General features: G+C 48.3%; 1 protein-coding gene across 2 annotated transcripts in view; it reads right to left on the reverse strand.

Annotated features, from left to right (window-relative positions):
• GAS2L1 (growth arrest specific 2 like 1) overlaps positions 1-24,264 on the reverse strand; it is a 40,040-nt gene that overhangs the window by 7,514 nt on the left and 8,262 nt on the right. For both annotated transcript variants that reach the window (XR_009759670.1, XM_061603023.1), the window contains exons 3-5: positions 6,464-6,571; positions 3,388-3,484; positions 613-1,003 (exon numbers count right to left, since the gene is read on the reverse strand). Coding sequence is in view for 1 of the 2 variants with exons in the window: in XM_061603023.1 (XP_061459007.1) it covers positions 613-1,003; positions 3,388-3,484; positions 6,464-6,571 (596 nt within the window). In the remaining variant the exon portion in view is untranslated. The remainder of the gene's footprint in view (positions 1-612; positions 1,004-3,387; positions 3,485-6,463; positions 6,572-24,264) is intronic.

Raw genomic sequence — 24,264 nt, forward strand, 5'->3', positions numbered from 1 at the left:
CACGCACCCCACCACCCATCCCTTAAAATTTCTCACAGGCATCTATGCATATGCATTAGAACATGCAAATTGGCATGGAGGTCCATGCTCCCAGGCCTTTAAGCTCTACTCAGAGGAGACCCATTGAAATTAATGGGCATGACATTTTGGTGGGTCTAAGCTGTAGGAAAAAGCACCAGATTTTTTTAAAAAAAGAGGCTAGATTTTCACTGCAAAAGAAGCATCAGGAGTTCGTTTACTGGGAGTATGTGCCTGATTCTTCCAAGCCATTTGAACTTTCTCACGACGGATGTCATATGGCGTCAGGCACTGGACATTGGGGGGGGGTGCATCATGGTGAGATTTCTGTTCTCTCTCTCTCTCTCTGAGCAGAGACTTCAGTCCTGGCCCCTGCAGTGAGTGCACTCGTGAAACAGAGCAACCTGCAAGCCTGAACCCCACTCTTCCCCGGCCCATCAGCTGATGTCACCTGGCTGACTGACAGGTGGGCGTGGTTTGGGGGGAAATGGCCTTGTGGGCCAAATTGGACTCCCTGGCGTAGGCCGTACTGAGCCGGACCAAGGCTCTGACTCAGTTTCCAACGTACAAAAAGCAAGCATTGGCCCATTTTACCTGAGGGTGTTGGACAGACGTGAGTCACAGGTGTCCTGGGGAGGGTGGGCTGTGGACCCCCTCAGTGGGCTGGCGGAGCTCTGGCCAGACGAAGCAGACCTTGCAGGGAGCCCGTTGTGCCTGGCGGCTGATGAGGTGCCGGACCCCTGTCTTGGAGGGATGGAGTCTCCCAGTCCCTTGGCCGGGTACCCAGGATGGGTCCCCTTGGTGTGACTCAAGTCCCCTCCAGCAGAGAGCCGCTTATCCCCTGCACGGAGGGGTTCGGAGAGCTTGTGTAGGCTCATCACTTCAGCCCGGCGCTGGGTGCTGGGGCTGCCAGTTTGGGGGCTGCCCGGGCTTGCTGACTTCTGGGGGGAGAAACCGAGTCCCCGGGCCTGTGTCAGACGGTGGGCTGAAAAGAACAAGTGAAGGGGTGTGTGAAAAGAGAAAAGGGAAGCAGAATGGTCTTTCATTCCCAGAATAATGGGCAAGCACCCAGAAACCTGCCTGCCAGCTCACCTAGGGCGAGTGCTCCCAGACCTCTGGTGACAGAGATTCCCCAGCCCACACACCCGAGAAAAGACCCTTTCCCAAGCTCTCAGTGCATGACAGTGGACACAGGGGGGATTACAAATTAGGGCTGGCTAGTAAACCAAGCCAAAGTTTGTGGACCCTCAACTGTGGCAAATGGCTTTTTTCCAGTGGCGTCTCCTCAGCTAGATTTGAAAACAGCCACCTTCTTGCTCCCTGGAGGCAAGGAAGAACCTCTATCCGGCCAAGCAAGCTTGTTCCTTTTGTGTCATGAAGGTCACAAATGACTAGTGCGTGGTCAGGTGTAAACATTCTTGTGGACTAGAAGCTTATACAAATTTATTTGCAAGGCTGCCTGGGCCAATCTCAGTCTGGTGAGAGACAGACCCTGAGGAGGCTTAAAAGCAGCTGCAGACAAGACTGTTGTGCGGAGTTAACACAAAACTGCTTCCTGTTTTATCATTTTTCCACATCAAGGGTGAGGAACGTCAGGCCAGGGGGCCCAATGCGGCCCTCCAGACCTCTCTATGCAGCCCTTGGTACTCTCCCCAGGCCACACCCCTCCCTGGCATTGCTTTGGGTGTTTTTGCCTTGCTGGAATGGGTGCTTGAACTCTGCTCATGCCTCTGGCTGTTCCGGGTGGGGGACAGAAAAGGGTGTGAGAGTGCAGAAACTAGCCTACCGTACAAAGATAAAAATTTTCATTTGCTGCTCTGCCTGCTTTTGCATCTGGCCTCGCCCACTACTGGCATGTGGCCCCTGGGAGGTTGCTCAGAAGGAGATGCGGCCCTTGGGATGAAAAAGGTCTCCCATCCCTGCTCACATTATTATCATATCTGCAACACAGTTTTTGCACCAGCACTCTGCCCTTGCACTAGGAACTTATCCCCATCTCCTAGCCAGGAGACAGAGACGGCAGTATTCTTGGCAGAACATTGTGGAGCTTCAGCTTTTTGATTAAAAAAAACAAACAAGTTTCTAGCCCTCTGGGTTGCAAAGCTATGCGTGAAAGTACCTGGGCGACACCTGTCAGGATGCAGAGGAAAAAGCAACCTGGGTAAGCCCAAGTCACGTTGGTGCAAAGAGCAATGAATGTGCATGGAAGAAAACTACGATTACCACAAGGGGGCGCTGCTGGAACGCTGCAAATCCCCCGCCTTCTTTAGAGAGCCCTGAAGCCGAAAGCTCCAGTTTGATTATGGAACCGTTTCATGCTCTCCACTTCCCTGAGCAACAGGATGGAAGACTCAAAGTCAGCTGCTGCAGAGTCAGTTTCCTTGGAAGGAGAACATACGGAAGGCTTGCTGAGCAGGCAACCCTCACCCGGACAGTGCTGTCCTTTAAAGCAGGCAGCAACCCTCAGGACCCTCCAAAGACCACGCCAGGGCAGGGTTACAAAGCGGGAGCAATCCAGAGAATGCGGCTCATCATGACGTGGAGCCAGCGTGAAACCAGCCTTTGCAGACGACAACTGGAAACAAGGGGCTTCAAAATGGGGCTTGCCTCGGACTCAAGCACTCTTTGGGAATAACAATGGTGTGAGTCAGTGTGGAAGAGTGGCTAAGGGTGTCCACAGGGGTGGGGGACAGTTGGCCCCCAACGAACCAGAAACCCCAGATCCCCAGCTTTCATTTTAAAAAAAGTATAGTTAACAGCCACACGATACATTTAAATCACATTTAATGCACATTTAAAGCTCGTGGCATCCCGCAAAGAATCCTGGGAAGTGTAATTTATTATGGGAATTATAGCTCTGCGAGGGTAAGCTGCACTTCCCAGGATGCTTTGTGAGAAGCCATGCACATTAAATGTGGTTTAAATGTATGGTTTGGATGTGACATACGTTTCTAGCATTTGCAGAACCTGAGATATGAGGCAAAATGTGCAAGTGCTAATTCCTCTCTCTCTCTCTCTCTCTCCCTCCCTCTTTGTGAGAAACTAGCCTGCTCCCCTCTTTCTTTTACGTTGTCCTCCCCACATTAGCGGCTGGAGTGCCAGTCTATAAGTGGCTTAAATCCCTACTGGGCTGTGATGCCGGCTGAGCGACCTTGAGTCTGTCTCAATCCCCCAGCCTTGCCTACCTCACAGGGCTGTTGTAAGGAAAATTGGGGATGAGGGAGGAAGGGAATCACACAGGCCCCCTTGAGCTCATTGAAGTGGGAGGTAAATGTAGCAAAGAAATTAAACAAATGAAATGCCGTCCTTCCCCCTCTGCCCCGCCCGCTGCCTGCGCCCAGCATGGGAGTCCCAAGCCTCTATACTCACAGAAAGAGGTACATCGGCAAGGATCATGTTTGTCCAGATAGTGCTCCAGCGTGTCCCAGCCACCGCCCACCCGTACCATCACGTGGCTCCTCAGCACCTATGTGGACAACCCCCCAAAAAAAAATCAACTTTCACAACAAGCGGGTAGATTTTGCCTCTGGGATAACTATGTTGGGTTTCTACCTGGAAAGAGAAGAGAAGAGCATGCTGGGTCGACATTCCAACTGAGCTAGGCTGAGTCATCAGGCCTGGATAAAATGTGGTGCAACGGAGGGGGAGCCTGAGCTGTGCCAGAGAGATACGGATTCAAATCCCCATTCAACCATGCATGCTCACTGAGTCATCTTGAGCCAGTTACTTGCCTCTTAGTTCTTTCTCAGGGCCTGTGCATTTCTGGCGATGCAGCAGGGATAGGGTATTTGGGTGCAGCATCTACGTGTATTTGTTTTAAAGCAAGTTTCTAGTCCTCAAGGTGGCAAAGATACACGTCAAAGCGTGTCGGCAATGCCTGTTGAGCTGTCAGAAGCCAGATGAATTGAGGAATGATATATCAAAAAAAAAAAATCATTTCTCCTCCCCCCCCCCCGTGATTAAAACAGAGGCCAAATTACATTTTTGGGGGGAGGTAATTTTGATAGAACTGGCTGACAAAAAGTATGCCGTACCAGGCAGATAAGGTACATGTGCTCAATTTTGTGTAATTTATAGTGACTGAAGGTTTCCTTGGTGCAGAATTTGAGTTACATTGGTGCAAAAAGTTCTTATGTATATGGAAGTGCGGTGTGCATAACCCTACCTTGCAGGATTGTAGTAAAGGTGCAATGGGATAGCCTCATCTATACTACTCTATGCTATTCTTTCTTGCAGAAAGGATGAAAATGTACCTACTAGTAGTATACCTATTATAGTAGCAGTGGGAATAGTATAGTAGTACTGTAATGCAAAATGCAATCAGCAATGTTCCCAGGGTGTGAGCCCCATTGAATGCAGAGGGACGTACTTCTAAGGAAACACGGTTATGATTATTCATTCTGTTTATATAACCGCCCTTCCTGTGAAGGAGGCCAGGGCAGGGCACAACTCAGGAAAAAAACATAAAAAATCATCATTTACGATAGTAATTAAACATCTACAAATGACAAAATGAAAGCAAACTTACAGAGGATTACTCTGTTAATTAGTAACATAATGAATGGACGCAGTGTCAGTCAAACTGGGTATTTTCAAGGTTGTAATTTAACTGACTCCAGGTGGCTAGCCCTTAGGAAACACTTTATCACGTACAGTTCTTAAGGCGGGGTGAAATTTGTATGCCAACAGCTTTCTGTGCCTTCCCTGGTCTTGTTGTAAGAACATAAAAAGAGAATTGTTGGATCAAGCGAACAGCCCATATCATCCAGCCGCCTGATCTCATGGTGGCCAACCAGAGGAGGGCCGGAGTGTAACGGTGCTCTCTCCACCTGCAATTTCCAGCAACTGACTTTAAGAAATATACTACCTCTGACAGCGGAGGTTATCTTTTTATTACTATTACTTGAACACATTTACAAACCACTTGCCATTTAAAAATATCTCCAAGCAGTGAGATATAAACATACGTGGCTATAGAGGAATCATTTTGGAGAAAAGGGGGCATCAAATGCAAAAGGTAGAGGCTATGACAACTCAATTAAAGCTAAAATACATGCGAAATCAGCACACGGCGTTCCTAAAAGCTGTAATCATTGGTGAGAACATAGTCACCAGGGCTGGTAACTATTGGAAGCCTCAAACTCCATGAATTTTGCCCAATTCTTTTTTAAGCCATCCAAGTTTGTCATCGTTGCTCCACTGAACTGAACAGGACTTACTTCCAAGGGAAGATGCCAGTGTGGTGTTGTGGTTGCTGTTGGACTACAACCTGGGAGACCAGCGTTCGAATCCCCACACAGCCACAAAGCTCACTGGGTGACCTTGGGCCAGTCACTGCCTCTCAGCCTCAGAGGGAGGCAATGGTAAACCCCCTCTGAATACCGCTTACCATGCAAACCCTATTCATAGGGTCGCCCATAAGTCGGGACCGACTTGAAGGCAGTCCGTTTCCATTTTTCAAAGATGCATAGAGCTGGACTGCATGCAGGTTTTACAGATCCCCCCCCCGCCCTTCAAATCAAACATTCCAGGTCATCTACTTTGGTCACCTGGGGAAACTCCAGAGATATTTAAGATAGCCTGCCTATTCATATAGCATTTTCGAGAGAAGGATCTGTGCTATATCTGTCACAACAAAGCAGTCTTGGGGCACCTTAAAGGCTAACCAATTGATTATGGACACAAAAGTGTGCACCCCACTCAATTTGGTAGCTTATAAGGTGCCGCCGGACTCTTTAAAATTAAGCTAGGGCACTTTTTTTTTAGTTTTGTTTACTAACATTGCAATCCTATGCATGCCTACCTAGGAGTAACTGAGTTCAATGGGACAACTCCCAGGTAAATGTGCACAGGATTTCAGACAAAACAAACATACTAAATCAAAATCCAATGATTTCAGGCAGGGTTGGGGGACATCTTTGGCCGTGCAGATCATCCCTAACCATTGGCCATACTAGATGCTGGGAGCTGGAGTCTCAACAACACTTGCCACAGGGTCCCCCTCCTTGACTGAGGGCACTGGAAACGTGTTCCAGCACAAACACTCCCAAGGAAAATCCTCAAAGCTGCCCAGGGCATCTGCCGTCTCCTAGATGAGAAGCCAGCATCTTCCTTTAGGGAGAATAAGTTCTTTGCATCCATGGGGCTGTGATGTCATTTAACCCTGCAGCCCCTTTCCAAATCTCACAGAGCCTGGCGCCTGGCAGAGAGGTTTTAAAGCGTGTTTTAATAGCATTTTCATCATTATTTTGTTTTTTGGATGTTGTTTGGTTCTTTTTATTGTTTGTTTGTTTTGTTTCTTGTTTTATTGTATTATTGTATTCATACACTGCGCTTGTTTTTATCTTTTTGTGCACCGCCCAGAGAGCCTCCGGGCTTAGGGCGGTATATAAATAAAATAAAATAAATAAATAAAATAAAAAGATGTATTTGTAGAAGACCTTACTCGAACAAAGATCAGCGCGTTGGAGTCTCCCACTTTGTATTTACCCTCCGAGACTTTGACCATGGGGAACTGAGAAGGACAGGTGCAGTGGCCCAAGATCTCCCTTACCTGTGGGGGGGGGGAGAGAGAGAGAGGAAGAAAGAAACAAAAGTCATTGTTTGGTGAGCAATCCATTGCCAATAACCCAGCATGCACGCCTGCTTCTTCCCAGCCCACCCCATGCTATGAACATAAGAACATCAGAACAGCCTGGCTGCTGGATCAGACCAGTGGCCCACCTCGTCCAGCGTCCTGTTCTCACAGTGGCCGACCAGAGGCCCCAAATGGGAAGCCTGAAAGCAGGCCCTGAGTGTAACAGCAGCATCTCTGCCTACTACCAACAAAATTACGCTGATGCACAATGTTGCCTAGGTTCATGGAAGTGCAGAGTGTGTGAACCTACCTCGCAGGATGGTAGTGAGGGTAAAATGGGACAGTCTCCTCTCTCCTACTCTATGCTATTCTTCCTTGGAGAAAGAGCAGGCTAAAAATGTAACTACTAATAGTATTATAGTAGTAGTGACATAGTAAAAGCAATGTAAAATGTAACATAATTTGTAAGGAGAAGTTTAGTAGTAGTAATGTAAAATGCAACTATTATTACTATCAGAATAGTAGCAGAAGTAGGAATAAAGTAGTAATATAAAATACAGAGTAACAGTAATTGCATATTCGTCTTCATCTTACAGCACATGTAACGGATGATGTAAAATATATAGTATAATTACATTTAAAATATGTAATTCTATTGTAATTAAAATGTAAAATATATGGTATAATTACATTTATAATTAAAATGTATAATTACATTTTACACTACTAGTACCACCACCACCAGTCTTTCAGCCTAACTACCTCACAGGGCTGTTGTGCAGATAAAATAAGGATGGGGAGAGACATGCGTGCCACCTTGGAGGAGGAAACGGTGGGATGCAAATACAAGAAATAATCAGTCATTACTAATAAAATACTATCTCCTAGGCTAGAGTGAGGGGTGTGAGTGTGTCCCGAAACTAGACCTACTGCTCAAAGGGAAAATTTATTGTCCCACCCACTTTTCCATTTGACCCTTGGATGGTTGCCTGGATTGTGGCCCTCGGGTTGAAAAAATATTCCCCACCCATGATCTAGCCACAGCACTGTTCACTCAGGCCATTTCACAGCAGCCTTCCCCAACCTGGTGCCCTCCAGATGTTTCAGACTACGACTCCCACCAAGGCCACCCACCACATGCACTGCCCTGAGCACCTGGGATAAAAAAGAAATGCAGTTAAGCGAAGCCCCTTGCTGACTGTCAATGAAAGAACAGCTGGCAGCGGACCGAAAGCTGGGAGGTGTTTTCCCCTCTCGCCTTGGCAACCGGTGCAAAACAAGGAAAGGCCCCTCCCTGTCTGCAGCTGGAAGCTCTGATGCTTTGGCAAAAAAACCCCAGAAACAAACGTGCTTCCCATTTCTGTGATTTGTGCCCTCCTGGGTCAGGGAGCCATCGCTCCAATCGAATGGGAAAACAGCAAGGCAAACACACTCCCCGGGCGCAGCCTTCCCAAGCCGGGGGCCCTCCAGATGATTTGGGTGACCATGCCCATCAGCTCCAACCAGCATGGATACATGATGCTGAGGCTCCTGGGAGTTGTCTTCCAAAACATCTGGAGTGCCCCAGGCTGAAGAAGGCTGATGCAGACAACACTGTGCTGAATGGCCCCTTGATTTGACTATAATCATTTTTTTCTCATAGAAACCTCTCCCTCTAAGGCTGGTTTCCCACTCAGGATATGTGGTCCTGTCGGTGTGCAGCAGGCGTGGGGGACCTTTGGCCCTCCAGATGTTGCCATTGGCCTTGCCGGCTGGGGCTGATAAGAGTTGTAGTTCAGACACGTCTGGAGGGCCAAAGGTTCCCCACGCCTGGTGTGAGGGCCAGGGCTTGCCCCCAAATAGTGGTGCTGTCAGGGAACAGAGACATTTGACCTGTTGACAGACATGGATTCCTCAGTGGATGAAACAGACACTCCACCGGTCAAGGACCTTCTGGAGCAACCAGTGTTGAGGCTCCCCTGGAGGGTCCCTCCACGGGGTGAGGGAGACCAGCTGAAGAACTCTTGGAGCTGTCAGAGGAGGAGGAGGAGCCCTTGCCACCCAGTCCTTGAGAATGCCGGCATGAAAAGATCCAAGTCCAAGCAAGGTTTTCTGGGGGGGATGACCTTTGGCCTTCCAGATGTTGCTGAACTACAACTTCCATCATCCCTGCCTCTTGGCTCTGCTTGCTGGGATGATGGGAGTTGTAGCTCAGCAACATCTTGAGGGCTAAAGGCTCTCCACACATCCTGCAGTGGACCAACAGAGCATGCGTCTGCAGACCGAAGAGTTTTTGCACAGCTCATGAGTGAGGGGTCTCCTCCTGGGTAAGCAGCCCCTGAACCTCCTGCACCACCAGCAGCTGTGCTTAGGAGGTGGTCTAGCAGAGCAGAGTATGTAAGGTCTCCCTCTTGAGCTTTCAAATTGCTGGAAACAGCACAGGCCACTCTGGCTCCTTGTTCCCGTGTCCCAGGCTATGGTCTGAAGGCACATAAGGCCAGCTCCTTGCTAAGCAGGGTCGGTTGTGGTCAGTGCCTGGATGGGAGACCACCTGGGGACCATATGTAAGCCACCTCGGGTTTCTACCATGAAAAAAAAGGTGGGGTATAAATGTAATAAATAAATAAATAAGTTCCCTGCCTTGCCGGATTGTACCTTGCCCCGATTCCCTGCAAGGTTGACCTTGGATGCCTCCAGGCCACGTCTCTGGGTCACCTTTTGGACTTAGGCTGATTCTCTGGGCTTGCTTTGGCTTGTTTGGACTGAACGATGCTGTCAATCCTGTCCTCTTTAGGGAGTGTTTATAGGCTACGTGGCTTATGCCTCCTAGGATTGGGACCCTAGCCCCTGAGGTCACGCACTGGAGCGTGGCAACAGTTGAGTCTCAAGCACGTCTAGGAGTTGTTTAGGTGTGTGAGTCAAGATTTCATTATGGAGATGCCGTTTTGCCTTTATTGCGGCTACGGCTTTGTATCTTTGTTGTCAGACATTCTTGTGAAGTATGTGGGGATTTCTTGATTGTGGATTTATTGAGCTGGTTCATTCGTTTATTGTTTATGGCTCTTGTTTGACTATACTGTTTTATTTTTGTAACTGTTAAAATTATGTCAGGTGTTGTTGTTTTTACGTTGTGAGCTGCCTGGAGCATAGCTGCTGTGTTAAGGCAGCATACAAATAAATGATGATGAAGATTAGGAAGTAAGGGGTGAGGCAAGAGGGGGAGGCCCCTCCGTAAATGGCAATGCTTTGGGGGGAGGCTGGGATGCCAGCACCTACCCTGAACCACAAGTGCAACAGGCTGGGGAGGGCATTTAGGGAACCTGATCCAGGACTGCTGGCATTGCCTGCAATCTGAATAGCATGAACTGAGGAGTTTGAGGATCTGTCTTGCATGAACGTTCAATCCCTGGCATTTTAGGAGAGACTCCTGCCTGGAACCCTGGGCAGCTGCTATGAGATAGATAGATCAACGGTCTGACTCGGTGTAAGGCCGCTTCCTGGATTCCTACGGAGCGGCTCAATTCCAAGGCTTTGGGATGCCCGCCTTCTCCTTTCCAGTCTTTCATAGAGGCTATAAAATATAGGGTTGCATCCCACGAAAGGCCACATTCACACCATATACTTAAAGCTCTATGGTACCACTTTTCATCATCATCGTGGCTTCCCCCAAAGAATCCTGGGAACTGTAGTTTGTTAAGGGTACTCAGAGGTGTTAGGAGACCCCCGCTGTTCCCCTCACAGAGCTTCAAATCCCAGAGTCCCCAGGGAAGAGAGCTTGATGGTTCAACCCCTCTGGGGGCGAGCATGGGCTTTTAATTTTCCTTTGATGGAACAAAATTAACGCATGGAATTTTACAAGTCTGTGTGTAATGCTTCTCTTGCTGAAAAGAAGAGGGGGGGGGGAGAAAGGGAAAGTGGAATTTTCCTGTTCAAACAAAAAACAGCAGAAATGACCACAGTTTTTCCACATTGAGCTCAGCTCCTGAAAGCAAGGATGCAGGCCTCCCCGACACGACATCTGTTGGCAACTTTTTATTCCACAGCAGGGCTGTTTAAGGTGAAGAGTCAGAGCTCAGGGGGAGAGCATCTACTTCGCATGACGAAGGTCCGGGCTTTGGCCCTCAGCATCTCTTAAGCAGAGGAGGGAGGATGCACGAGGACACAACCCTCACTCATCCTGCCACGATGGGTTGCAAAACATGCTCAGCACAAGGGTGGAAATTAAGCCAAGGATCCAGGGGATAAAATGCCCTGGTTTTCTGCCAAATGAACTCAGCTTTCCCCCAGGTGCATCTCTTAAAAAAATTACTTAATACTAATTAGTTATTACTTAAGACTAGTCTGAACGGAAACTTTTTTTGGCGGAAGGGCAGGTATGCAAAAGGAGAGAGGGCCGGGGAGGGGAACCATTTTTCTCTAATCACACTAATTTGCCACCTTTCCTCTATTTTATCATCACAACAGCCTTAGAAACATAGAATCATAGAACTGTAGCATTGGAAGGGACCTCTAAGGCCATCTAGTCCAACCCCCTGCTCAATTCAAGAATCCAACTTAAAGCATCCCCGCCAGGTGGCTGTCCAGCTGCCTCTTGAAGGCTTCCAGTGTCGGAGAGCCCACCACTTCCCTAGATAATGGGTTCCATTGATGTACTGCTCTAACAGTTAGGAAGTTTTTCCTGATGTTCAGCTGAAATCTGGCTTCCTGCAACTTGAGCCCATTATTCTGTGTCCTGCACTCTGGGACAATCACGCAATTTCAATAGAAAAATTTGAAGTGAATGTCCATGACATGCATGATTTGCATGGCCTGGATATACAGAATGTTGGGTTGTATTCAACTCACTTTTACTCAGAGTAGACCTACTGAAATTAATGGCCATAACTAGGCCCATTAATTTCAATGGGTCTGCTCCAAGTAAAAGTGAGTTGAACACAACCCTTTCTTTTCAGGTTTGTGCACGCCCGCCTCCTCTCCCTCTCTCAATGACCACTGCAAATGTTCTGACAGATGGGGAGCATGGCCAAGGCCATGTCGCAAGTTTTGCAAAGACAGCAAGGATCCCAGTCAAGCGTCCCAGAGCCAAAAAGTCTGCCTCGCTACACTGGCTTTGAGCTGCTCGCATTCTGCTGGACACACTTTCTCTTCCAGCTGCCTGGCAAAGCCAGAGAGTCTTCTCCCAGCATTTCTGAATGCACATGTCAGTCTGCTAAGTCCTCTGTTTCCTTCCAAGCAGTTGAGGACAATTTAACTCCTACACCAGTATGTCCATTATGAACTGTTTGTGAGACCAGCAGAGGCTGAGAATCGGGGTATGTGTGTCTTACTATTTATAATAAAGCATCATGGACGGAACAATCTTTTGCAGCCCAGAGGAAATTAACACCCCAAATCCCTCGTCACACGCTGTCTAATCTGCTGCGGGATCTACTTCTCCAGATTATCCCGTGGGCGATGTGGCTTCAGGCTGGGTAATGCACGGCTTCTTCCCTGCACTGCAATTATTCCGCAGCTGGCTCAGCACAGCAGTGAGAGATCCTTCTGCACATGTGGCACATGTGGACCGGCATCACCAAGGAGACCAGATCTCAACAGATGTTGACTCCACGCCAGCGTCAAAAAGCTAGAGAGAGTGTGTTTTTTTGAGGGGGGAGGGAAGAGAGGGACGGATATTTTTAGCCAGTTGTAAAGGAACATTTCTAGTATCGAGCAGGGTGCACACATCTTCCATCTGGAGCAAAGGGGAAGCAAGCAAGCTGGGAACACTTAAAAACAGAGAGCGAATCGCTCACCACCAACTGGGATGGCTTTTTTTTTTTACAACCAAAATCCGCCAGGCGCAATTGTTTCCAGATTGATCGGCAAACGCAGGGATGGAAGAGGCAAAGCAAGCCCCTATGCTCTGAGGCACCCAGTCAGAAAGTTGCACATACGAAACCCAGTTCAGTCTCGTGGTTTAAGACACTGAAGTGAAAAGCGGGGGGGGGGGAATTCCCACCCCAGAGAAGTTAGGGCTGGGGAGCTGGCAGTCCTTTCAATCGGGTCCCAGGCTGCAATTCCACTGTCCCAAGATTCCAGATGCGACCACTGGACAAAAAAAGCTTGGTAACCTCCAATTTGTGTTTTGTTTTTGCATCCCCCCTTTTAGGGTTAAAAATCTTCCAGAGGATGCAAAAAAAAGGATGCTCTTAAAAAACACACACAAGAGATTATACACTGCCCTGACTACACTTCCCTCCCAGTTGCTCAACACACCCTGGGAATAGGGTAGCATCTCTGTCTTGTCTGTCTGTCTAACCATGCCCTTGCATAACATAATCAGCTGCCCGTACAACACAGAGGCACGCTCACCCCACCAGCCCAGCCTCCCGCCCACGCCTTCCTCAGTCTCTTTCTTCGGGTGGCTGCCAAGATGTGCCTATATTTGGGAGGCCTCGTTGAAACTCGTCCCAGCGGCGGGAGATCTGGGCCACAGATGACCTCATCACCACAGATGACACAACCGAGGGCTCCCTGGGGGAGAACTGGTATATATGCACAATTAGGCAGGCACACACACCCAGTCCACAAATCTAAGCCGGGCAGGTGCAGGGGCATTCTCCAGCCCTAGTGCCAGTTTACCTGCCTTCAGTAGAGGCTGAAGAGCTTGAACGTCTTCCCTATGTCATGCAATCACGATGGTATTCTGAGCTTTTGAAACCAGTGGAGGCTGGTGCCCACTGGGACTGGTGGGGCGGAAGGGAGGGAGCCCAACAGTAGGTGGAGCCAGAGCCAAGCCACACCCACTTTCCATCCCATCCTTTCGTTTTGTTTTGCTGCTGGGTTGAGAATGAAACCCTTGTTAATGCCTTTCTCCACAACAACAGCCATCCCTACGAGCCAATCAGAATGAAAGGAGTTAGCTACCGAGAAGAGTCTTCTCAGTGGCTGACTCGCCTCCTTTCACTCTGATTGGTTCCAATTGGCAAGAAAGGACAAGGAAGCAGGCTAGAAGCCTCTTCTCAGTGGCTAACAGACTCCCCCTTCATGCTGATTGGCTCATAGGGATGCTGGAGACATAAGGGCCTTGCTGAGATCTGGCTCCCAAATAAGTAAAGAGTCTGACATCCCCCAAGTCCCTGGATGACTACACATCTGGGCTTATTTATTTATTCTTTTTTATCACATTTCTATCCCACCTTTCATTCAAGGAACTCAAGGTGGCGGACAAACATGCTTTGCCCCCTCCCGTTTCTATCCTCATGAGAACCCTGCGAGGCAGGTTAGGATGAGAGATAGTGACTGGCCCAAGGTCACACAATGAGCTTCATGGCTGAACAGGGATTTGAACCCTAGCCTCCCAGGTCCCAGTCTGACATTCTAACCACTCTCTTTGCCAGGGAACTCTGGGAATTGTAGCTCTGGAAATTAGCGCTGCACACGTGTGTGTCGGTCGGTGGGTCGGTAGGTAGATAAGCAAGCAGCAGTCAAGAAGTTATCCTTGAAGCGAGGATATTTTCATCTGTGAAAAGCTGGAAGGTCCAGGATTGGTGGAATCTGATTTTTCAAAGAGGCATCTCACCAAAGGACTGGCAGACCTCAAAAGAGAAACCAAAGCAAGACTCTGTTCTCAACTCCTCCTCCAGTCGGGCGATGCCCATAAAAGGAGATGGTTGGGCATGCAACCTGGTCCTTACGAAGCACACAGAAATGCTCCAGGGGACCTCCGAGGGAAAGGTGGGGAGGCGGGGAACGCTGGGCCCTTCAATCAACTCACTAACATACAAGCACCCATCTTGCGCCAAGCAGGGAATGCGTTCAATGGGGGGGCAGGGGGAATAGCCAAAATCTGGACATGCGCTTTCCGTCTGCCCAGAAAAGCCTCCACTTCCGGGGTCGGGGGGACTGAACAACCCCCAAAGCAATTTCTGTAAAATCCCAGAGGGACGGCTGTATTGTTTGAGATGCCTGCTGAAAATGTTTTCATTTCAGCAGGCCTACCTGGGCAAATAATGTCTGTTCGTTTGAAACATTCTGTGGTATGCTGTACACCACCCTGGGAGCTTATTGCTATAGGGCGGTCTAAAAATGTAATAAAATAAATAAATAAATAAACATTCTGCTGATTTTCTCTGGGCCCTAGCAATCAAAAATGTATACATAAGAGAATCAACAGCTCTGTGGATTTTGGCTGGGCTACATCAGTAATTGTATCGTGTACACCTCTTAGAAGGTTTTATGATGAAACAGTCCGGGTGGTTTTTGGTTTTGGTTTTCTAGCTAAATCAAATAAATAAGCTCAGCTGAGAATGCTTTGTATCAAAGGAGTCTTGCTCCGGGCTTCTGGATCACAGATGGAAGGATAAAGGTTCTTGAGGCAGGGGGCCTGAGGGCCACATTCCCTTCTGGACAACCTTCTGAGAGCCACGTGCCAGCGGTGGGCAGAGGCAAAAGTGGGCGGAGCAAGGAATGTAATTTTTTGCTTTGTAAACTTCCCTCCATCCTCAACCCAGGGAAGGACAATCAGAGTTCAAGGTCAGATTCCAGCGAGGCGAAATATCTCAAGGAGGGTGCACAGCAGGAAGACTCCTGAGGCCCGTGCAGGACCACCTGAGGGCATTTTAGTAACCAGGTGGCACCCCACACACACACACACTAATCAGTCCAGGACACAAGCTACCAAGAAGTTATCCAGCGCAAGCCTCGTTGAAGAGAGCTGCAGATGCACGTAAGTGTCGAGTTCCCTGTGGGTCAGAGTTGTACGTCAAGGTTGTTCATTCCCATCCCATTCTGCCACCCGTAGCCAGATTCACAATCCGCACCCTGAACGGGCCACCTCACTTCTCAGCCAAGCCAGCTCTGGGTCAGTGCAATGTGTACAATCCATGCAGCTGCCTGTGGCGTGGGGAAGAGTTACCCTAAGAGCCTGGCTGCTGGGTCAGGCAAGTGGCCCATCTAGTCCAGCCTCCTGTTCTCACAGTGGCCAGCCAGGTGCCCATTATGGGATGCCCACAAGCAAGACCTGAGTGCAACAGTGGCCTCTAGGCTTTGGAATTCCCTCCCTAGGAAGATAAGAATGAGCCCTTCCCTGCAGTCCTTTCGCCAACAGTTAAAAACTTTCTTATTTCAGCAAGCCTTTGATTCCAAAGGCGGCCAAGGATAGGCCCAAAAGGATGTTATATTGTTCTTGCCAGTTTATTTTTTTAATTATTCTGATTTTATGATTATGGTTTTTAGTTATTAGGAACAGTTTAATGCTATTTTAAACTAGAGTTCATTTTTTAATTGTATCTGTTTATACTTATTCATTTATGTATTATATGCTTTTATTTTTGATAGGTTTTTAATTGTATATGTCTTTTATCTGGAAGCCGCCGTGAGTTCCAATTTGGAAAAACGGCGGGGTATAAATAAAGTTAATAATAATAATAATAACAACAACAACAACAACAGCAGCAGCGTACTCTCCCCACTTGCAATTCCCAGCCACTGGCATTCAGAGGCGTCCTGCCTCCGACAGTGGAGGGAGAACATGGTCATCATGGCTAGTAGTCACTGATAGCCTTATCCTCATAAGTATGCCCATCTGTTTCCACATCCTCTTCTCACAGTGGCCAGCTAGTTGCCTCTGGGAAGCTCAGAAGCAGAATTAGAGTACAACAGTGCTCTTTCCCACTTGTGATTCCCAGGACCTGGTATCCAAGGGCTCGCTTCTCACATAGCCACTGTGGTTGGCAGTCACTGAGAGCCTTCTCCTCCATGAATTTGTCTAAGCCCCTTTATTCGGCACTGGTTAGGCCTCATCTTGAGTACTACATCCAGTTCTGGATACCACACTTTAAAAAGGATGCAGACAAACTGGAACAGGTTCAGAGGAGGGCAACGAGGATGATCAGGGGACTGGAAACAAAGCCCTACAAGGAGAGACTGAAAGAACTGGGCATGTTTAGTCTTGAGAAGAGAAGACAGAGAGGAAATAGGATAGCACTCTTCAAGTACTGCAAAGGTAGTCACAGAGAGGAGGATCTCTTCTTAATCATCCCAGAGTGCATGACACAGAATAATGGGCTCAAGTTAGAGGAAGCCAGATTTCGACTGAACATCAAGAAAAACTTCCTAACTCTTAGAGTGGTGCAACAATGGAACCAATGACCTAGGGAGGTAGTGGGCTCTCCGACACTGGAGGCATTCAAATTGCAACTGAACAACCACCTGTCGGAGATGCTTTAAGTTGGATTCCTGCGTTGAGCCATTGGTTGGACTGGATGGCATTAGAGGCTTCTTCCAGCTCTACAATTCTATGGTTCTATAAAGCCATCCACATTGGAGGCTATCACTGCTATCAGTTGCGCTCCTCTCCGAAACTCGGTGCCAGATCTGCCTTGGCACCCAACAGTACCATCATTGAGATACAGCAGCTGCAAGCAACGATCTCTCCCTCGCCAATTGCAAACAAAGAGGTTGCCCTCCATGCCAGCGGGGGACTTAACAAGGGATTGGGGACAGGGAAGGAGTTTTAAATTAAAAAGGGCTTTGAGATTAGTGAGTCAGAAGAGGGCAATCTCTCCGCTCCTCCCTGTCTCCCCCCCCACACACACACATCCTGAAAAGTTCTTCTTACAGAGCTCTCAGTAATCCAGATGTGATTCAGGAGCGATGTGGGAGGGGGCTCAAAATGAGTAACTTGCACATGGGAAAGGGTGCCAGGCACCTGACAGCCCTCAGGGTGATCACCTGCCCCCTGTCTCCCTTACTTGTTTCTACAGCAGGTAGGCAAAGGCAGGCAAAGCAACTGCAGACGTCAAAGTTGGAAGAGTTGGAAGGGGCCTATAAGGCCATCAAGTCCAACCCCCTGCTCAAGTTGTTCTGTTTTAATATGTTTTAAAGTGTTTTAGAGTTTTTGTTTGCCACAGTGGGCTCCTTTGGGGAGGAAGGGTGGGATATAAATTTAATAATAAACAAACAAACAAAAACTCCCATCATCCCTAGCTAACGGTCATGCTGGCTGAAGCTGGTGGTAGTTAAGGACATCACAAGAGCCTCACTGGATAAGGCCAATGGCCTATCTAGTCCTGCATCCTGTCCTCACAGCGGCCAACCAGATGCCCCTTCTGCAAAGCCCACAAGCAGGAAGAGTGCAAAAGAGCAACTCTCCCCTCCTGCGCTTTACAGCCCCTAGTATGCTGCCTCCAGCAAATTCCACTCTCCCGGGTTCCAGGCAGGAGTCTGTCCTAGCTCAACTTGGAGATGCCAGGGATTGAACCTGGGACCTTCAGCACGCCAGGCACATGCTCTGCCGCTGAGCTATGGCCTGTCCCCAATCCCCTGGCAAAGTGCCAAGTCATTTGCACCCAGAACTGAAGGGTTATTTGAAAGGCACAGAGGGAGGGAGGCCTGTGGTTCCGTAGAGGTGCAAGCTGAGCTCTTAGGAGCCTGTCAGCATGTCAGCCCTGACAGAGGAACACCAGGCAAGTAAGGAGTCTAATAGTGCCAGATGGACATGGTTCCTCAGGTCACCCGCTTCCTGCAGGCCTGAAGGCTGCGGTATGCTCTCTGACCAGCTGTAGTGGTGGTACTATAGAGTCTGCACCTCTCTCAGCTTGCAGACGGCCCCAGTGGTGCACAGAGAAAGGAGCCTGTTGTCAGATTCCAGGGTTCAAGTCCCATCCTCCCTTGGCACTTTACACTTAAGGTCTGCCTATCTTCAGATGATGTTAGCCATGGTGATAGCGATGGGATTAGCAATCACGTGCAGGTTTTCCAGTATATTAAATGCCAGGTGCAGAGGAGGGAGGGTTTTGTTATCAAGATCGCAACGCATGCAATCTCTTGGCGCCAATGCACTGCAATCCTGGTAACCGTTCCTCCCTCTGCCTTGGGGCACCTGGTATTTAATTTTTGAAAAACACACAATGTAATGCTAATCATGTCGTTACACAGTCAGATACAGGGAGGCCCGAAGGCTGAGGAAGAGATGACTAACATGCAGATCCAGAAATGGAGGCAGAAAACTTTGCCCGAAGGAAAGCTGCAAACATTTTAAGCCCAGCAGGATACACTTCCAACTAGGATCTGGCTTCCAAGGCACACCTGAGAAAACAGAATGAGTTTGTCTCCAGCTAGGAGGCAGGATCTTTAAGCTGGCTCCCTCCTCCAAACAGCAGGGGGCAAACAAAGCACTATCTTCTCCAACGACTCAGCAGTACATAAACTCCGCCCTTCAGCTAGGATTTGGCTTCCAAACCAGGGAAAAGAAGGATGGGCTTGCCTCGAGCCAGGAGGCAGTGTAATGATGCTCCCCTTTAAGCTGGCTCCCTCCTCCAAACAGCAGGGTGCAAATAAAGCACTATCTTCCCCATTGACTCAACAGCACATAAAGACATTCCGGTTGTAAAGCAAATACTGTATGAAGCACAAAGCAGACAAGGAAACAAAACCCACACACACACACACACACACACACACACACACACACACACACGGAGTGCCTGTTTCAAGACCATTATTCAGGGTTTCTCTACTCAAAAGAGAGACTGTTGGGTCGGAGTCATGAGTCCGCAAGTGATAACTTGTCCCAAATTTTGCAATGTGGCTGTATCACACCTTGCGGCAACCAGACATCGCTGCAAGTTTCCACTTGAGAAGCCATAAAAACAAGCCGGCCACATCTAAGAATAAAGTCAGCAACGTATCCAAAGGCGTTCATTTCAGACTGCCAAGAGAAGGAAAGGGAAGCGAAGGGAGAGGAAAGGCAAAGTGCAAGGCTTCTACTGACTCATCCCCCACCGTAAAATTATAGCCTCGATAATCCATAACTCCTGCTCTGTTAGAAATGAGGGGCCTGGCCACAGAATGAGAGACCTGGACGGCACCACAAGCGAGGCCCACCCAAAACATTTTGCACTCGAAAGCGCCTCTGCACACACACACACAAAAGGGCTTTGCAGAGGTGCAAAAGAAGACAAGGCATCAATTTTCTCAGGTTGTTGGCTACGTCCTTGCATGGGCAGGCAGGCCCTGACCCAAAAGTTAATTCGGTGATCTTCAGTTTGATCAAAAGAAGAGCCATGCTTCTGCCACGACTGCTGTTTTCCTTTTTCAACATGTTTTTCTCTCCCGTTCACTACAGTCACGGAAGGGACATGCCTGCAAAGGTGCTGGGGAGAGTGCAAAGGAACGGAACATAGTATCTAAATGGAACCTCCATAGTCAGGGCAGTGCACCGCCAAGGGCCAGGTGCTCTGAGCAAAGCAGAGGCGAAGACCCATCACTTTATTGGAGCCATTTATCCAAAGACATTCATTTCAGACTGCCAAGGGTAGGGTAGGGGGTGGAGAGAGAAGGCCCGCGCAAGGCTGATCACTATCTGCACGAGGATGTCAGATTAAAGTGGACCATTACTCTGATCCAGCATGACTGCTCTGATGGCTGCCACCAGGCATTTGCATAACCCAGCCTTTGCCAACCTGGTGCCCTCCAGAAGTTTCGGACTAGGGCCGTGCTGGGTGGGGCTGATGGGTCGAAAATACCTGGAGGGGAGGAGTAGCCTTATCCTGAGTCAGACCGCCGGTCCCTCTGAAAAGCCGTTCAGCCCCTAGCAGAGGCTCATCCAATGATGCCTGCGCTCCCTCTCAAGGCTGTTACAATACACAAGACTCTATGGCTTTGACGTCAGGCCAAGATCATTCCTCCTCTGCCCTCTCATTTTGTTTAACATCTTAGCCTGACTAAGGGTCCCGGGTAACTCGGAAGGTTGCTCATTGTTTCGGGGCATTGGAGTTGCTCCTAATAAAGACATTGCCCTACAGTGGGGTTTGGATTTTCCATTTCTCCCCCCGCCCCAGAATGGATCAATATGGGTTAGCGCTGCTTTTTGTAGTCCATCTAGCCCAGCATTGTCTACACTGACTGGCAGTGGCTCGCCAGCTCAACCTGGCAATGCCATTGGGGCTTGAACATGGGGCCTTCTGCATGCAAGCCAGGAGCTCTGCCACTGAGCTAAGACGGCCCTTCCTCAGTGAATTTGCAAATGGATCTGGAAGAAGATTGGAACAGAGAAAGCTACCTTATGTTGAGTTAAACCATCGGTCCATCGAGCTCAGAATCATCAATGCTGACTGGCAGCATCTCTCCAGGGTTTCAGGCCCAGCTCTGCCTCAAGATGCCAGGAAGTCTGGCACTGCTTGAAGGGGCGCACGGCAGCTTTGCCCAACTATGCATCATGGTCTTGGATGATGGACGCTGAGGGCCCAAGGTGGAAGAACACTCCCCTAAACCCGTCTTTGTCAACCTGGTGCCCTGCAGATGCTGTGGACCGAACCCCCCACTTGTCCTTGCTAGAGCGATCAGGACTTTCTTGTATTATTTACTTATTTATTTAACTTGTATACCACTTAATGTTTCAACAACATCTCAGAGTGGCTCCCATTTCAACAAAAATCAGTATCAATATAAACTCAAAAATCACTGGGTGTTCAGTACAGTTGCTAATGATAAGAACAACCATAATCCACATTTTAAGCAACATAATTGAGCAATAAATCTCTAAACAATGTAAATAAAATGAAAAAAGTGAATCATATGCAAAAAATATATATAACCATTATGCATCAAAAAAATCACTTGAATATTACACAAAAATTGGATTGCCGTTCAAAACATCTGGCCAGCACCAGGTTGGCAAAGACTGCCCTAAAGCCTGACCCAAAGTCTTCCAAGGTGGGCTGGTGCTCTCTTGCACCCGAGTCAACAAGGAAAGGGTTCCCTAAAGGCAGACTTCTTGGGAAACCACTGCTCAGCACCCAAACTGGATGTTCCTCCAACTATCAGCCCAGATGGGTTAAACCCTCACACTTCGACCAAGGACAAATGCAGAACATCCTAAGATACCTGCAGACCATATTTTCCTGACTTGTTTGCTAAAACGCTCTAGCTTGTTCAAAGAGTGCTGCCTTTCACAGAACACCCTCTGTACTCCGAATGTGTCCTCTTTTGAGACACAGATTAATAATATTTATCCACATCAGGAATAACCTAGCAGCCAAATGAATGCCACCGTTATTCTCAGGCCCACGCCAAACCTTACGAAACAATCTGCAAGGTGTTTTTCACATGCAAACATGTTGTGAGAGGAAGTTTATTTAAAAGACCTTTGTGTCAATATTAACAAAAAAATAAAATAAATACGCAACCTAACCTTTAAGGCACAGAATAGTTTGCACTTTCAAAGCAGCAACATCCCTCAAAATGCAAGGCCAACAAAACAGGCTAAACTCGCTAAACCTTTTTTAAAAATATGTTGTTGTCAAGCATATACTGACGGGAACGATTTTCAAAGTTGCTGAGGATTGTAATTCCCACCCCCAAGACTGCTTTTAGGCTGGCAGCATCCCTCAAGAACCATTAAGAGGTCTCGGAGTTAACAGCATAAGAGTGAATTGGAGCAATTCACTTTATGGCTAAAAGCGACCATTTCTCATGGTAGGCCATCTGATGTGCATCACTGCACAGAGGCACATATTTTGATGGATTTCATGGAAAGGCAGAGGGGTCTACAGATTCTGGCTTGCCTCAGTAGCCAGACATTATGTGTGGCCATTGTTAACCCTCTTCCACATGCTCCGCAGCACATACCATAAGACTTGGTAAAGTCATATCTCTCATATGGAGCATGCACACACACACAATAACACACAAATCTTGTGCTTTCCCCCCTGCCAGTTCCAGAGCTCAGAGACCCTCCCAGCCTTCACCAAGTCCACTAAACATGCCCAAGGGCTCAGGAGAAAACTCGAGTCACACCGAGCTGTGGAGGAGGCACAAGTTTCTGCATGATCCAAAGCTCAGCATGTCACAAGGTATCTTTCTTTGCCAGGTTTTCTGCGTTTCACAAGAGAACAGGAGAGGGGGGCCTGTGTGTTGCTAGGGGTACTGCCCTGGTAAAGAGATCTACAGAGGCTCATAGAGGCATTTTACAGGACTGGCAAAGAGCAATGTCAATCTTCCCCAGCCATTCCATCAGGCTATAGGAGACGGAAATGAGACGGGAGTGCAGAGCTGTTCCGTCCACTCTGCTGAAAAGGCCAGCAGTTTTTGCTCCTCCTCTTCTCGGAATTTTCCACTCCAGTGGGCTGTTACAAGAACTCTGCAACTAAGAAACAGTGCCCAAGCTTGCTTTTTTCCTTCTCCCTCCCAATCGTTTTTCCTCTTATGTCGTGTCTTTCAGATTGCAAGCCTGAGAACAGAGACTGTCTTATCAGTGGCATTTGTTAGCCACTTTGGGAGCCTTTTGGAGGTTGGGGGCTAGAGAGAGGGATAAAAATGCTTGAAATAAATAAATACAAAAACAAGACGGAGAGATCCACATCCAAATTCTGCGTACGCACCTCGTAGGTACAGAACCGTAGAATACACCTCTCTTTAGGAAGAGGTCTGTGGTTTCCGTGCCAGGCATTATTACATCGGAACGTCCGAAGGAGGCACTCACCCCTCAACCATGGGTGGGGAACCTTTATCAGACTGAGGGCCGCATTCCCTTCTGGACAACCTTCCAGGGGCCAGATGCCAGTGCCAGGCGGGGTCAAGGGCAAAAGTGGGTGGAGTTTCTACACACCCCTGTCTATCCTCCATCCAGAGACATCATCTGTGTTCAAGGCCACTTTCCAGCCAGGTAAAACACCTGGGGCACAGGGCAAGGCCAGTGAAGGATGGAGCCTCGGAAGAGTTCAGAGGGCCAGATAGAGAGATCCATTTGGGCCCCCGGGCCTGAGATTCCACAGCCCTGCTTTAATACAAAAAATGTGTGTGCATACTGTAAAAAAAACCACACACGCACAAACACATGCAGTACATTGCTACCCACCTGTAATATTTTTAGAATATTGAATGTTTAAAATTATCCATAAGGTGTGTGTATAACTATTATATTATGATGCGCCAGTGAATTATATTTGTAAATAAACATAACCACAACAGAAGAGCCTCCTGGATGAGGCCAAAAGCCCATCTAGTCCAGTGTCCTGATCTCACTGTGGCCAACCAGATGCCCCAACCGGAAGCCGGCAAGCCGGACCTAAGCGCAAGAACACTCTCCCCACCTGCAGTCTCCAGCAACTGGGAACTTAAATTATATTTAAAAATAATAAAGGGAGGTACAAGTCTCAAAACATTGAAAGCCCACTGCTGAGAGAGGGAGAGAGAAAGTGACAGCCTATCTTTTCTTTAAGGTAAATGGGTCGTCAAGTCCTCAGTCTGGGAACACACCACCACCACCACCACTGCCCTGGTCTGGTACTATAACCACTACCCAACACAACCCATTTATGATGCCTGCTGTTGGCTGGAAATGCAGCTGGGGGGAAATATGAAGATCTGCTCAAGGAACCTGAAGGGGAGTCATGCAAGGGAGTCCAAAAACCAATGAACAAAGAGTGCAGGTTGGGGGAAAGAAGCACAAAGGGGAATATTTGACAGTTGCCAAATATTGAAAAAGGAGGGTTGAGGCACCAACAAGGGAAGAAAAGCAATTTCCCATATCCACTGAAGGAAATGCAAATAGCCTGCAGGTCTAAATTACACAACAGCCCTCCGAACAGGATGGGATGCTTGACATGTTCAAATCCTTAGCCGGGCATTTCAGTCCCAAGCAGATGCAAACGACAAGCCCAATCAGAGCAGTGGCCATGTGCTTGTACTTCCTGCATCAGGCACAT

Source organism: Rhineura floridana, chromosome 19 (assembly GCF_030035675.1).
Source record: "Rhineura floridana isolate rRhiFlo1 chromosome 19, rRhiFlo1.hap2, whole genome shotgun sequence".
Lineage (NCBI taxonomy): Eukaryota > Metazoa > Chordata > Lepidosauria > Squamata > Rhineuridae > Rhineura > Rhineura floridana.